The sequence below is a fragment of the Bactrocera neohumeralis genome, chromosome 4, assembly GCF_024586455.1.
Source record: "Bactrocera neohumeralis isolate Rockhampton chromosome 4, APGP_CSIRO_Bneo_wtdbg2-racon-allhic-juicebox.fasta_v2, whole genome shotgun sequence".
Classification (NCBI taxonomy): domain Eukaryota; kingdom Metazoa; phylum Arthropoda; class Insecta; order Diptera; family Tephritidae; genus Bactrocera; species Bactrocera neohumeralis.
Genome location: NC_065921.1, coordinates 89,143,684 through 89,160,012, shown reverse-complemented (window position 1 = coordinate 89,160,012; position 16,329 = coordinate 89,143,684). Strand labels below are relative to the sequence as shown.

Sequence of the window (16,329 nt, the reverse complement as noted above, 5' to 3'; positions counted from 1 at the left end):
GCAATGTGTATCGTTTCCACTATGGATTTTCTCTTTCTTCCGGTCTTCATCAGCGTCCTCTTCACGGCCCTCCAAAAGGCCTGGAACCACCGAAACACAAAACTTCTTGTTAAAACAACATCTGGGTCAAACGTCTCTGTAGCAGATTTACCGATATTCACACAGAGCTTAATTGCGTACCTTTGCTCTAACGAACGCTGCATTTTCGGCTTACACCACTCACAGAAACACGTCGCACGAAAATGTTTGTCCTCACTCTCCAGGTGTTCGGAGACAACTGACCAGCCGCTCGTTGTTAGCAAGTAGCGCCCTCTATCGAATCCAGTCCGTGCGCGCACGCTCTGAAGTACAGTCTCGGCAGAAGAAAATCAGTTCTATTATATTCCGGACAAACCCTGTATTACTGATCCAAACAGGGTTAGATCCTGGAAATAACGGTGGGATAAAATCGGGATCAATTCCGGTATCGTAGAACCGGCTGTTGTGGGAATTGTGGTTTTCAGGCGTGAAGTGACTTCAATGACAGCTGACTTATAGCTTCACCACAAACATGGTCTGGATAACAATAATTACAACAACATCAAATGTTTTTACTTAGCAATAAAAAAAATTTTAGTTTGTTTGAATTCGTGTAGATGAATATGTATACATACATATATATACATAAAATTTTATTAAAATTAGACTTTACATGCAACATTTGAATATTTTCTAAAGGCAGTTGTGGATCATCATTGGTTTTTGAAGGCTTCCCCAAGAAAGGTAGAAAATTTCGACCAGTTTTAATGCCCAGCAATCTTCTCATATTCCTTCGAATACGCGCCGGTATTATCTACCTTGTAAACGCCGGACCCGTCCGCATGATAGACACCTTGCATCTCTAAAATATATAAAATAGAAAGCTCACCACAAAGTCTCAACAATTTCCACTTTAACTCTCGAGAAATACAAATTTACAGCTGCCAACAAGCAACCACTCACACATACACATGTACACACGCGATGCCAATATTACTGGCACTACCACATAACCACTTTAAACGGAAACTTTCGCCTTTTGCTATCACTCACCCAGCGCCGGATCATAACTGCCACTGTTGTCGGGCGCCCAGGCACCGCTAGCATCCGCCACGTAGCGCCACGTCAGGTCGTCATGATAAGCACCCAGGTTATCGGGCACCCACTTCCCCTCCGCGCCGTTTGGATGATAAGCACCTGCATTGTCTTCCACATACTGTCCCGAACTGTCAGCCACATAATTTCCACTTAAATCCGCCGCATAGGAACCGTCATTCTCACTGCCTTTGGCGACGTTCGCCGTCTGACTGGATTTTAGTCCAGCACACGTGACTGCACCCGCCAGCATCAACAGCGGCAGCGCCAAAGTTAACTGTAAATCGAAATTGTGCAACGGTGCTGTCTAACTGAAACCCATTAAATTCAAGTTCGTTCTGTAATAATCACCAATCTCGTATATCCCTGCATTGTACGGTGCTGTGTGTTCGCTCGTTGGCTTTCTGATGTGTTTGACGTTGTTATTGCTCTCGGCGTTTGTTTGATGTATCTACTAAAGCCTTCAAACAATGCTGCTTTTGCTTTTATACCGTGAGTTAGAGATGACAGCACGGCTTCAGGTGCCAATGTGTGCACATGCATGTGTGTGTGTGTGTGTGGATCCGACTTAATACACAATACAAGAGTATAGATTTTCCCGCCTTGAGAAGCAAAAAAGTTACAATACGAACCAGTTATTGTTGTTGCCATAAAAATTGCAAATTTGAAGTGCAAGAAGAAGGTGTTTCAGACAGATAACGCGGAAAATATTAATTAAAATTGAAATAAATCTGGAAATGATTGGTTTACGAGTGCATTCGAGTGCACAAATTGGATCTCGTATTCGAGCGCCTGTACCAGTATTACAGAATATTTTTTATGAAACACAAAATGTCATCTCGTTTCATTGATGACAGATAATGCAGCTTAGGCGTGGCTATTAACACTTAGAGGAGCAAGGTGGGTCGCATGAACCCGCCGGTTTGAATTAGACTAAGACTTAGGTTACGTCAGGTTTGGTGAATAAGCAGAATCCCCTTGGACAGATCAAAAATACCGTTTCATTTCGACAAAACGCTTAGAACCTGCCACAAATTTATTGGGCGGCTAATATCAATTCCAGCCAATCTTTCGGTTTCGTAAAACGTATGGCAACCGAGATGCAAAGAAACCTTAGCCGGGAGAAAGTGTCCGAATGTTCCCACTACATCTTCCACTTTAGAACTTTGAGTGCCAATGGAACAGTGTCCATTTAGGATGCCAATCATTGCTGCGATGTGAGCCTTACCAAGAGCTAGCAGTACAATGGACTATTTCCGTTCCACTCTGGCTCAGAAGACTTTCGAAACCTCACAAGTGCAGGCTGCTGACCAAAGCTAGCTGAGCTTGCGCGAATACATCAGAATAGGTGAACTGCTGCTCGTTTCCGTCCTGATGGAAGTTGCGAATGGTTACCTTTTCTTGAAAGCTCATCGGCTTTATAATTTCCTACGATTCCGCTGCGGCCAGACACTAAGCCAAGTTTAAAATGGAAGTAGCTTGGTGCTCTGCTAGTGAGGTCATGAACACCTTGACTAGTTCTAAGCTCAGTGTTAGCCAGCTAAAGGCTTTTATAGCAGCTTTTCTATTTGAGTTCCTAAAAGAAAACGCACTTCAGATGTTACCTTTATGGTTGTCACTTCTGCCAGAAAGACACTAAAGTGGTCTGCCAGTCTGAAACAACTGTTGATTGGGAGCTCTCGACAAAAGAATTTCGTACCAACCTTCCCCACCAATTTCGATCCATCCATGAAACAACTCATTACAGCCCTTTTCCGTCACTGAAGCTGTGCTAATATAGCAATGGCATTAAGTAAATATGTTCTAGCTGTTTAGCTAGTGTGCCTTTTCCGAGCGTCATCTACCAGACAACCACAAATACGGTTTCATATAGCCAAAGCACAACTTTTGGCCAGAGACCGCACTGCTTCCCAATGGCTACTTTACAAAATTATAAGACAACCAATGCTTTCTCCACCCTCTCTTCAACATTGGGCTTCTATGATACCTGTCTATTAAGGATGAGGTCCAAGTACTTCACCCTTTCGACAGTGTGAGCTCGAGAGAACCCCCATTAAGGGAAGTAGGACGATCGTAAGAGTAGTCGAAATTTATTTCTGACTTTAAAAAATATATTTCTAACTGGAGTTGTTATAATCGTTACGTGACGGCCCCTTCTACTATGTTCCGACGGCCTTCATACACTGCTGAGGGTTCATGTTCATATTTCGGACCAAGTGTTAATACTTATATTACAAACCAAACACTTGCTGATTTTTATCAGATTTGTCTATATTTTCATATTTCTACTATTCATATTCTTAATATCTGTATACCTAAGTATGCGTTAATAGACAAGGGTTAAGCACTTTTAGCAAAAAACCAACCGAAGCCGTCGTGCAAGTGCTAATTTTGTAGCAAAACTCAAAACACCTCAATTTCTCGTTTCGCTGGGAGTTCTGCGTATAATTAATTTCAATTCATTTGCAGTTAGTGAATCTTGTAATTTTTTGCGAGGCTGTTGTTGACTATTTCTTTAGCCACACAAGCCGGCCAGCAAGAAGAGCAGCCGAAAGAACATGAATGCTGCTCGTTGACAATCTTCCTCGGTCTACACAAAGTCGCATTAATTTTAAAACAAGTTGCATACGAACTGCGTCAATTCCTTTATTAAAAATGAATTAATAATTTCAAAACAAAAATCGCTTTTTTCTTTAATATTTTTTCTTTTCAAATTAGAAATTATTTCAAATTTAGATGCCATTGTATTGGGTAAGCAGCTGTGTGGGCAGTCATTGTACTGCGAAACAGCGATTTCTTGCTTTCGAATTTCACTTCGATTTCAGCGATTTTCGCCGCAGCAGAGCTTTCGGGCGAAAGTGAAAGTGCGCGCGATTTTCGAAAGTCAAGCGCGACTTTTATGGAAAATTAATCGCTTTTACAACCAATTAAATGTGAAATTCTCATTAAAAATCAATTAACATACACGCTAATCAGTTAAGGTCATACATGCAGAATCGTTTGTGATTTATCACCTCGCTTTTTTGCTCGCTAATTTCAACGGTGCTTTGTTTTTGTTTATTCTAATTTTTGTAAATAAGCGAGATTGATTTCGTTTTAACATGTGAATGCACTTAGAAAGCGTTCGCTCTTCATTCAAGCGAGGGCTGATGTGATCTATGCATTTAGACTGGCAGTGGCTTGAACCTCTGCGGCACCAAGGACACATTACGCTTCACACAAACAACATCTACGCGTAACGGCTTTGTGTGAATAATGCTGATCGAAACTCGACGACAGAAACTCTACAAAAAATGTGCTTAGCAATTCGTGGTTCCCTCAAAGTGTCGCAAAACCCGTAACGGCAGAAAATCTTCGCTGCCAAACTCATAAAATGGCACGAAACGAGTTTTGTAAGGCAGATTTTTTGTGGAATAAATATATTTGGTTATTTATATACATTTTAAAAACGAATTTACAATCTGAATTCAATTTTGGATAATCAATAATATTAATTGCCTTTTAATGCTTATGCCGTCGAATTATATTTTAATAATTTCGTGTAAATGGGCATAATTTCCATAGCATTTCAGTAATTAATAAAAAAATTGTTTTTTTTATTTGACAATTTTTTAGAATGAAATTTTCCGTTGAATTCTACATAACTCAGCGGAGGGATACACCTTTGGGGGTATTTAGAGGCCTTGCATTTTTAAATTTCTATTCTAAAATCGCAAGTTCCAGAGTTCAGCTAAAGCAGTAGTTTTCTATTGACGATTTCCTCTGAAAAGAATCAGTGGCTAACGTTAATACTATATAATCGACGACTTTAGCAAAGGTATTCGGAAAGGTTATATATTCAGGATCTTGAGAGTGTGACATAGCCATTTGAAACACTTCAAGTAGAGTTTCTAGCCATAGATATACAAAGGGCAAAGGAATTGCTAATAAATTCGAGGCTTGAATTCTAGAAGGAGGTAGCACACTGTCAAATCTGGGGCCTGAGTTCTCGCAGGTCAAAAATCATTTACTTTTTGTATGAATTTTTGTTCAGTTAACGATTTTATCTGTTAAAGTGCTGAATATGCCGTTGATTGGCTAAACTGCAATGACTTTCGGATCCGTAGCAAATTGCGCTTCATCTGTCAGAGCGCTCAAATCAATCAAACAGCTAGTAGTTCACAAATATAATTTGTTGATTTTGCGTACAAATTATATCATAGTAAAAGAAATAGCTATACTACTGACGAAGAAGTTCCTAGACAAAGCCAGTAACGTGATGGGCAACGGTCGCTCTCTTAGATCATGCAATGAGCCATATCAGCCAACCTAGAGGTAAATGTCGAAAAGAGAGGAGGAGACACGGAGGTACAAAATCCCGTCATGGGAACAACCTAGAATTAATAATTAAAGAGTTTACCAAGTATCTCGGAGTAATTTTGGAAACTGATGTGGAAGCTCAACTTGGAGGAGAAAGTGAAAGATGCCAGTAGTGCCTTATGTATATATGTATGCTTATAAGACAATCATGGGTCAACATGGGTCTATCACCTGGTCTCATGTATTTCTGTTACATTTCACTGCTCAAAATTTCATAAAAATAATCGTTGGAACGACTCGCTCTTACCTACATAACGAAAGCGCTGAGGATCACACCAACGGCTGCGTCAGAAATGCGAATTCAATCTATAATCAATCGACATTGCAGTGTAAAGCGCTGCAGCCAAATCAGCTGCAAAATTGGCGGCGTTAAGTGAACTACTGCAAGGATCTTCGGACATAGCTCTACAAGCAGGGGCAGGTAGACAAACTAGACCACATACCCACATGCTCTATTTGGGAGTGAAGGTTTCAGATCACACTATAAAGAGATAGATGGGGAAGAATATTAACAGGTCACAACCTACTGTCATGAGATGCGAGCTGGATGGGCATAAGTCACGACGATACATGCTTTCTGCATGAGAATACTATATGTGACCTGGTCTACGGAAAGGGGGCTTAGGTGTCAAAAAAAGGAGAACAATTAATGAGATAACGAGAAACTGACGATTATTTTTAACAGCTTTTCCCAGAAAACTAGTTTTCGCACGTTAGCTCGCTTTTCGTAGACCAGGCCACATATATGGGAGAGACGCTAGAATACCTCTTATACCATTGTCCAGTACTATTTAGAACTCATTTTAAATATCTAGCACCTTCGCAGTCTAAAGGATGAGACGAAGTATCAAACCCAGAAGTCAAGCTCCAAATTCAACAGAACCTACAACTGGCATTATTAAGAACCTGTTGGTCTTTGTATGGCGTGACGGCGGGCCAGTATAACCTAACCTAAACTAAGCGAAATATTTTTCTTCTCACTATGTTTGTGAAATAGTATGCAATTGTAAATAATTTGACAAAATAATTAATATTTAAAAGTTTAATGTGCTTAATTACTGGATCACCACATGAGCCTGTACCGCCTGCATAATCACATGTGTTCGCTTGCGCATTAACAACTCAAATTGCTGCGGTCTGCAATCATTAATAATGAAAGTACTCGCTCTCCAAAGCGCACACATACAACTGAGTAGTCTTAATAAACGCATGTGTGTGCATAAGTACGGCCTAAAAGTATGCTTTGTTTGTTGAAAATGCGTTTTTCTCGTCCAGTATTAACACACATACATCGACACTTTCAAATAATCGCATTTAACGGTCCTAATTGCACGTGTTCAATTATTTAGTGGTTAATATCAATAGCACGTTTGCGCATGTAGTTGTAGTTGTCAGTTGTAACGGAAATAGTTTTTCTTTCTGACGGCGTGCATGCACTTCCGCTGCCAATTTTCTCAATTTGTTGTTTATTTATGAACATGTATTAGTGAGTGTGTAGCTCGCACACATTTTATCTGCGGTCAGTCGTTTCATGCACAGTTGTATGTGAGTGTGTCTGTGTGTGCAGGTAGTTCGGCAGGGCTAAATTATTAATGGCTCGATAAGAATGCTGCTAAACATTTAATTCAATCAATAACATGAATTTCGTGAAAATAATATCAGTTTGATGCAAATACTACATGCAAGTATACATACATACATATATGCCTATGTAGTATATTGCATATGATTTACAATGCTATTTCGTTCAATACAAGTGAACAGCGCTCCAATTACATCATCAATCAATTTATCAGCGCATAAATGTTTGAGTATCAATTTCTGTTCGCCATTCACGGAATTTACATGCAAATATTGTATGTGTGTGTATGAAACGGAAGTTTAGATTTAATATCGACTAAAATTGCTATTACCACCGTTATAATAGATTAGCAACAGTATAGCATTATTTGATTATTCAGCTCATTGAGGAGCTAAAGATTATTTGCATACCCTAAACAGGGCATATTAAGTTTAGCACGAAGTTGGTTACACCCAAAAGGAAACATCGAAAGTTGAGTCGATTACGTCTTGTTCATCTGTCCGGCCGCCCGTCCGTTCGTCTGCCTGCTCTGTATACACGAACTAGTTTCTCAGTTTTTGAGATATCGATCTGAAATTTGGCACACGTTCTTTTCTCTCCAAGCAGCTGCTCATTTGTCGGAACGGCCGATATCGGTCTACTCTAGTGTGTAGCTGCCATACAAACTGAACAGTCGGAACCAAGGTCTTGTATGGAAAGCTTCTTCATTTGACGAGGTATCCTCACGAAATTCGACACAGATTATTAGCTGTCATACAAACTGAACCATCAAAGTTCTTATAAGGAATATTTGGTGTTTGGGAAGGGTGTTTTCTAGTATTTTTTTTAAGCGCCGACTTTTTAACTAGACACTCGTAATTCCTCAACAACTGTCTATGACACTCGGGTTTTACGAAATCGACATATATATTATATCACCTATTAAAGTACTCGAGAACTCTAGGCCACCTTTGTAACACTTCCACAGCGCTTATGAAGACCTCAGTAGATATTTTAATCACTAGAAGCAAACAGTTAATAGTGTTTCTTGATAAAAAAAATTCTGATTTGCGTGCTTATTTTTAATTGCTAACCACTTAGGTGTGTTTGTGTGCGTGCGCGATTATGTCCAACGGAGCAACACAGCATCTAATCGGCGAGACCTACAAGTCTAATGAGATAATAGTGTATAATTATCAGCATGGAGGAGCTTAAGAGGGGCTTCAGTGCTCAATGGAGCAAATTGAGAATCACTTACACATTTACAACAACTTGCTTTTGACACGTACTAGTAAGAAAGAGCGTTATTAAATAGCAGTAAATGACAATTGAACAGGAAAATTTCAATGGAAATCGAATGATATTTTTATTCACTTCAAATCGAGTGGCGCAACAGTTTTGCGGTGAACGCAACATAAGTCGGTTCTGAGACGCTTTGTAACGGCGAAATCGGTGCTTGAAAGCTGAGCGCAGTGTTAAGTATAATACAACAACAACAAGTAATACAAAATTAGTGTTTATTGCACTTTCTGAAAAAATAAAAGTGCTTCAGTACAAAATCAACATATTTAAGGTGAATTTTTGCAAAGTGGCACGAATATGTTGACGTTGTTGCTGTTTCCCCTGATCATTATTGGCATTTATGCTTATTGGTCCTATGTGCAGTACAAGACGGGCTGGCATTTACTGAAGAAAATCCCGGGTCCTTTTATATTTTGGATATTCGGAAATGTACCGCAGATCGGACTAACACCTGAAGGTACGTTGTCTGCATCGAAAAGAAAGCCTTAAGGGCTATCGGGCTCTTTAGGCAGGATATTAATGAATTCTTTTGGTGGGGTGGCTCAAGTACGCGATACTCATCTAGTCTAGTGAATAACTTGACTAAGACCTGAAGGACGGTTTTTTGCATCGAAAAGAAGACCTCAAGTGCTAACGAGCCTTTTAGGCAGAAAATGAATGAATCGTTTGGGTGAGGTTGCTCATTCAGTCTCGTGAATAATTTGCAGACTATGCGCGTGTTGTAAGATCGTTTCATGTACCTTTATATAGTCAAAACAATTATGGTTTTCAAAAATATTGCGAATTATCGAAAACTAAGAGAAAAAAAAAATGAGCGCATCAAGTTAAGCTTTTTCTTAATTTTTATCTAAATATGTTTGATTATAATCTGGCACAAGTGTCTGCTTGATTCTTATATAAATTGTAGTTGTCATAAAAATAACAATTAACTTGCATACAATAATAGAGCTGAAGAACGCTCAAACAATAAGAAAGCAAAGCAAAAATAAAAAAAAAACAACAACATCATAACCAAACCTGTGACAAACTGCTGTTAGCACGAATGCTGACAAAAATAAATGTCTAAATTTGTTTCTATATTAAGCAGCCAGATGCATAAATTGTCTGCGAAGACAGCATGCGGCCATAAAGTGGGTTCGCTGCAAGAAAGACTCTTTGGTGGAGAAAACAGCTACACCGAACAAGTATGTTTAAAAAAAGTTGAAAAAAGGAACATTTAAAAAATGAGTGAAAATAATGAAGAAATTCGCTATATTTTGAAATTTTTGTTTAAAAAATCGAAGAATGACACGTAAGCCACCAACGAAATTTGTGAAGTTTACGGAGACAATGCTCTATCAGTTCGTGTAGCACAACAATGATTCGCTCGCTTCCGTTCTGGAAATTTCAAAATTTCGATTTACACTGATGGAATAATGTCTCTAGCGAAAAAATAGCAAAAAAGTAGTCGACCAAAATGGTACATATTTGTTTATCTATTTAATATTATAAATATAAAAAAAGTGGAAGTTTGATTAGAAATACGAAGAGACTTTTTTGACTACCCAATATATCGGTTAGAGCCCAAATACCTAGATTAGGTGCTTGTTCATTATATTCGTTCATCCAAATCTGTTTGTAGGGATTTTCTGAAAAAGAAAAATTTCGAAAATTGTTTTCGAAAATAGTTTTCGAAATTTCAAATCAAAACCTTATTTCAATTGGTGCTAAATAATAAGTTTTTATGAAGCAGTTAATTATACTTTCCAAACGCAAAATTTACAAACCCCTCCTTCCATTATTGCAAATCCTAGCTCTGCCCGTAACTTTGCAAAATTCGACAATGGTTCCGTTTGCTTTTACGCCATTGTCTGCCATTAAGCTTATTTCAACACAAAACTCAAAAATCTGCGTTTGGGAGCGCAGCGGAAAATCATTAAAATTTTGCTGCAACAGATTAAAACATATTTATTTAGTTATTAGGAAAGTGGTTATACCACGAATCTCCTACGAACGTATACGAAAGCACGTATGCATGTACTTACATAACATATGTGTGTGGTACTGTTGCTAAGCAGCAGATTTTCGGCTGCTAATTGGCTAGCGCCACTTCATATATGATTATATAATAATATTTATAATTAGAATGAGGGCAGAAAGATAACTTTTCTAATGAATTTTAAATGTGTCAGAGCCGAATACTCGTGAAATTAGCACTAACTACTTTGATAGATGCAGGGCCGAGCAGCGACAAATGCAGAGATATATTGAAAATAAAAAAAGGCGAAAACGTTTGCGTTGCCAGACGAAGGGTCACAATTAAAAAAAAAAATTGATAACGCTTGAAAATTCAGATTTTTTAGACATACTAAATGGATGAACTTGATATTAATTGCGGTTCAAAGGCGATTAATATTCCGACTATGAAAATTAAAATAATTTTCCACCAACTATTATACTAAACTATTATAAAAAAAGTTTGCCATATTGTTTAGCTTAAACAAATTATATTCAGTTTTATAAGAAAAATTAATAAAAACTGTCAAGCTACTAAAATCATGCTGCTAATCTGCTGCCATTTAGCTTCACCTAAATCGAGAGCCATAACTGAATGAATTGCAAAAGCAATAATTTAGTTTAAAGTGAACAACAACAAATTGGTATGCTGTGACACATACACATCTATATATATGTATATATACATATATGAGTGTATAATATTATCGCGGCTAACCAGCTCGAGTGACTTACGTTAATTAATTTGATGCGATTCAAGATCATTGCCACATAAATTATAAGCAAAAACAACAAATTTGATTTTCGCGACAGAAAGTGAATTAAGCGAAGTGATAAAAAACGGTAGTTATATGGATATAGTATATACAGCTACCTGCGAACACATACGCACAAACACACGCACAGATTGTATAAAGTTTGCGGTTTCACTCAGTGACAAATATGGCAGACAATCTACTATATGATCTGTACATATGTATATACACATTTAAATAAATATTATGGCTTGAAGCTGGAATTTTTTTATACAAGTTCAAAATAAAATATAAACAAATAGTTGTTGCAGCTGATTAAAGCTGATATGTTCAAAGTATGAGCAAATGCTTTCTCACTTACAAGCATACTTACAAGCTAGTTATCGCTGCAATTGCAAAGTTTTACAGAACATACTGAGTTGTTAAATTACTAAAATGACAACAAAACATTAACTGTGGCCGCAACGAAACGGTAATACGCTACTCAGGTGCATTTTTTATAGGATAAAAGGGCATAAAGGGATGTTTGTTTTGAATTTGATCGTTCAGTTTGTATGGCAGCTACATGCTATAGTGGTGCAATCTGAACAATATGTTCGGAGAATATAGTATTTTATTATGCAATAATCTGTGCCAAATTTCGTTATTATATTTTTTCAAATAAAAAAGTTTTCCATTCAAAACCAAAATTTTGATCGTCAGTTTGTACGGCAGCTATATGCTATAGCTATCCATATCAGAAAAAATTTTATAGAGATTGCATCGTTGACTTGAACAATAAACCATACCAAATTTCGTGAAGATATCTCGTCAGCTGAAAAAGTTTTCCATACAAGCACTTGATTCTGATCACTCAGTTCGTATGGCAGCTATATGCTATAGTGATCCGATCCAAACAATTTTTTCAGAGATTGCACCAATGTCTTAGGCCGTAATCCATGCCAAATTTCGTGAAGATATCTCGCCAAATGAAAAAGCTTTCCATACAAGCACATTACACCGATCGTTCAGTTTGTTTGGCAGCTATATGTAATAGTGGTCCGATATCAGCGGTTTCGACAAGTGAATAGCTTTTTATAGATAAAAAATCATATACAAATTTTCAAAATGATATCTCAAAAACGAAGGGGCTACTGCGTGTATGTACAGACGGTGAAATGGACATGGCTAAACCAGCTCAGCTCGTCAAGCTGATCATATATATATATATAGATATATATATATACATATAATTAATAGGCTCTCCGACATTTCCTAGGGGGAGTTACAAACTTCGTGGCAAACATAATATACCCTGCTTAGCGTGCAAAAACAGAAAATCGAACAGAAAAGGCACTTCATTGCCGCGTTGTTGTTAAGTGACGCGCGACACGCTATGATTCAATGGCTCGAAACATGTTTTTTTAATATTTCTATTTTAAATTTTTGTATTTAATGTCAATTAGAGAATTGCTTGTCGGATATAGTCATATTGCTGTGGCGGTGTGTAAAGCGTTGCTTATGATTAGTCAACGGTAATTATAACGGAGTGATAAACCGGCTAAATGCCGACTTAATACAGTGAAGCCCTGATAATATGACAGCTAATGCTTTGAGAAAGTCCATATTTCCATTTGTGATATGACTAAAGATTATAGTTCTGGATATAGATAGACGTAACCAAAAGAAACCTGTCACTCACACACGCTAAATTACTAGTTGGTAGGCGATTACTGTTATTGACAACTAGAAACCCTGTTGCAAGCTAAAAGCGATTAGCCGCACTGCCAGCCCTTGATGGTGTCAGATCTGATTGCTACGTTTATAAACAACCGCATTTCGAAACTTTAATTATAGTTAATTATTAAATTGATTGCTGCTTAATTAAGTAAACAGAGCAATCTAGCTCTGGCTATTTACTAGCAGAATCACCAGCAATTGCTGTACTAGACGTCATTGAACACAACTTCTACACATTTATTTACGGTTAGATTAAGAATACTATATAGTTTTATATTCGTAATTTCATCAATGGCGTTCATTTTGCTTGCTGCCAATTATAACTGCAATACTAACTGGTAAAAAAACCGATAATGTGTTATCCGTTCCAGTTAAGGCTGTGTCATAAAGAGTAAAAGCTTGGCTTACCAGTTTGCTGGAGTATTTTATTTGCATTTAACACACACATATTTACAAAATAAAAAATTTAAAATATAAAATGAAAAATTCGGCAATATATAAGTGGAAAAGTTCGATGAAGCTCAAGAGTGGCGTCGAAACCACGATTTAACTATTCATATAGCCAAGCAAATCATAAGAACCATAAGTTCCAGTTCCAGTTCAAAATCAATTGCATCGTTCCAAAATCGTTACGTATCACATTTGTCCATTCTAATTCCAAGTGCTTCGCTTAGTTCGTGCTTTCCTTTGAGGGGTGAGCTGCGATGTATGCGAGTGCCTTGACGATGGCCTCTGGTACTGGGGGAGCCACGGGCAAGAGCTCGCTCTGTGGGTGGTAACCGCTCTCGTCAGCCACGTAGTTTACACTGACGTGTTCGCCTTCGGGTGATACCCAACCGTATTCGCCGTTGATGTTGCCCTTTTCATCACCGTGTTGCACGACGTGAATGCTGTTGCTGGTCTCCAGGGCGGTGTCGAAACCATCGACGCGGACATCGGACTTCAGTACACTGACTTCGGCATGAGCATCATCGGAGCTGCTGACAGCAGCGGCCGAGGCGTAAGCGACGAAAGCGACGAGTAGTACCTGTAACAAATAGAAGATGCTTAGTAAATTATCATCTCCTGGAAAGCATTGTGAGAAGCGAATTTCAAGCAGTTTCGCTGTAGCTTGGTCAACTCACGTATTTGAACATTTCTGTCGATTTGTTGGCAGTGATATCTATGATAATGGAAGACTTGATTGCTTCTGATACTGTTTGCTTAATTTGGTAGCGCTTTTATAATCCAATTTGCTGCCAGATTCGATGCCGTCTTGACGATCATAAAACCGGGAATATGTGAACAAGTTTACTGGTTGTGCATTTCGGCGCTTGAGTATGTGTGTGTGTTTATAGAAACTGCAATTGTTTCTAATTCCCGTTGATTTTACCAAATTTTTTTCTAAATCTTTGCCAAATGCAAATTCAACGGCCTCCAAAATCCAGCCAAACTTGTTATAATTGTCAAATGAACTGAGGCATGAATTGTATAAGATGAATCCATTATAGAACGCCAATAGACTTTTTACATTCGCTTGCCTATTCAAGACAAGATGCATAACCGTTTAATTGCGCTTAAGCAATAGAGCCAGACATGTTTTTTTGTTGCAAATCAGGTTATGTTATTTATCACTAGATGAAGGGAAGGAGAGAAAAGGAAAGTTATGGTTCATTGTCCGGACTGTCCTTCAATTAAATTCTTTAAACATTTTCAATATTCTAACACCCACAGATTATGAATTGTACTTATAAGAGGTTATGTCCATCATTTCGATATTTTGTGCCTCGATAGCTTATATCAAAACTTTCTGATTGTTCTAAGGATTTGATGATCGGACCTAAATTTCTACCGCCTTATGTAATTTTTATTTAAAAATGTCTCAGGTTTATCTCACACATATTCTATTTTAGAAAAGTTGATAGAGAAGGAAACAATATAGTCCTAAACAGTATTCTACTCATATACCTGGTCTGTTGGATGATACTTAGTATATGGCAATATATAATATTTCAAAAATGTACTATATTTCTGCACATGATAGATTTGTACTAAGTATATTTTTGAGCACTACTCGATTTGTAAGCAGTTATAGTTAAGGGCAATATTCTAGGACCACTTTCTCGTATATTTTCTTCTCACTTGGGCTTGTTTGGGATCGAACCATGTACAAAAGTTTCTAATGAAAAGTTGAGATACCCTCATGCTCAGGTCGCTTATAGTTCTAGAAACATTGCTTTCAGGGTTTACAACGAGGAAAATCTGACCGGGCCTCAATTTACCAAGATCTTATTATATAATATAATATCATTTTTATTTCCTGCCACTCTCACCCATAATGCATTCAAATATTTTGTGTATAGTGGACAGAGAGTTTTTGGAACCACAATCGTATAGTTTAGCCTCCAGGATAGGCCTTTTAGTGTATTTTGAATCAATAGTGTTACGGTAGTAACTGAAATCAGAAAGTATAAACTCCTATCTCATTCCTGCAGAGCGTGAGAGAAAACAATGCGTATGATGAGCCATTAAAAGCTGCGTGGAAAACATAAAATCCACTTACCCCTTACTCCATTTAATGAATTTGTATTCATGGCACCTCATATTTGAAATCTCTTCCAATTTGACATTTAGGGTCGCCACCTACTGAATCAGAATCAAGAAGGTTATTGCAACTTGCAGGTTGCCTTTATATTTTTCAGGATTTGGCAACACCGTTGTTGCAATTCGGAAACTCATAATTTTATCGTAAAGCTTGACATTTTTGAGGATATCCAAACTCAGAACGTTTTGGCATACGAGCGCTATTTGTGTTGTTTACAGTAACTTAAAATATTCTCCTCGACCAAAAAATGGAATTAAATCGCGAACATTTTCACGTGATTATTTTTTACAACTTTCGATGTGGAGGCCCAGCAACAGTGCATAAAAGAATAAGCCAAACTTTTGACGACGAAACTTCATCAAATACAGTGTTTATCGATGTTATGGTGAATTCAATCGAGGTTATATAGCACTTCAAGACGAATTTTGGAAAGGTCGCCCAAAATCGAAAACTGCTGATGCTGTGCGCGAACTGATACTGGAACATCGTCATGTGGCTTATCGTAAGATTGAGACAACTGTGACATTAGAGGAACTAGCATACATTCCATATTGCGCGAACATTTGACTGTAAAACATTTGCTCACGTTGGATCCCACACAATTTGTCAATCATTCAATATTAGGCTCGTGTCGATTGGTCGAGAGAAATGTTAACAAATTCGATAGCTGTGCTTACTATATAGCAGTGTTTCCCAACGTGGGCGATAACGGAAAGAAAATTGGGGCGTTGTGTAGAGGCCTGGGGGGTTATTTGTAATTTTATTTAGCTAGGAGGCCTCTTAGACAACGACTACATGAGCTCTCGACTCTCAACAACAACTTGTGAACATCAAGCAAGATGACGACGGACTTCGAGCTTCGTACAATATCTCTTTGTTAATTGCTCAAAAAGGCAAACCACATAACATCAGAGAAGAGTTAATATTGCCAGCAATAAATG

At 37.8% G+C, this 16,329-nt stretch overlaps 3 protein-coding genes across 3 annotated transcripts in view; 1 reads left to right on the top strand and 2 right to left on the bottom strand.

The window, feature by feature from the left end:
* Positions 1-626: 626 nt before the first annotated feature.
* Positions 627-1,548, bottom strand: LOC126755948 (uncharacterized). The gene is made up of 3 exons (XM_050468684.1): positions 1,465-1,548; positions 1,072-1,390; positions 627-880 (listed from the first exon to the last, which is right to left on the bottom strand). Exons 1-3 carry the CDS (start codon positions 1,483-1,485, stop codon positions 783-785), a joined length of 438 nt encoding a protein of 145 aa, XP_050324641.1. The 5' UTR covers positions 1,486-1,548; the 3' UTR covers positions 627-782.
* A 6,853-nt stretch (positions 1,549-8,401) lies between these two features.
* Positions 8,402-16,329, top strand: part of LOC126755900 (uncharacterized) — a 30,756-nt gene continuing 22,828 nt past the window's right edge. Inside the window, exon 1 of the mRNA XM_050468623.1 lies at positions 8,402-8,792. Coding sequence (XP_050324580.1) covers positions 8,633-8,792 — 160 coding nt within the window. The 5' untranslated portion in view covers positions 8,402-8,632. The remainder of the gene's footprint in view (positions 8,793-16,329) is intronic.
* On the bottom strand, positions 13,204-14,461 carry LOC126756863 (larval cuticle protein 2-like). The gene is made up of 2 exons (XM_050470300.1): positions 13,929-14,461; positions 13,204-13,831 (listed from the first exon to the last, which is right to left on the bottom strand). The coding sequence occupies exons 1-2, from the start codon at positions 13,938-13,940 to the stop codon at positions 13,475-13,477; spliced, it is 369 nt and encodes a 122-aa protein (XP_050326257.1). The 5' UTR covers positions 13,941-14,461; the 3' UTR covers positions 13,204-13,474.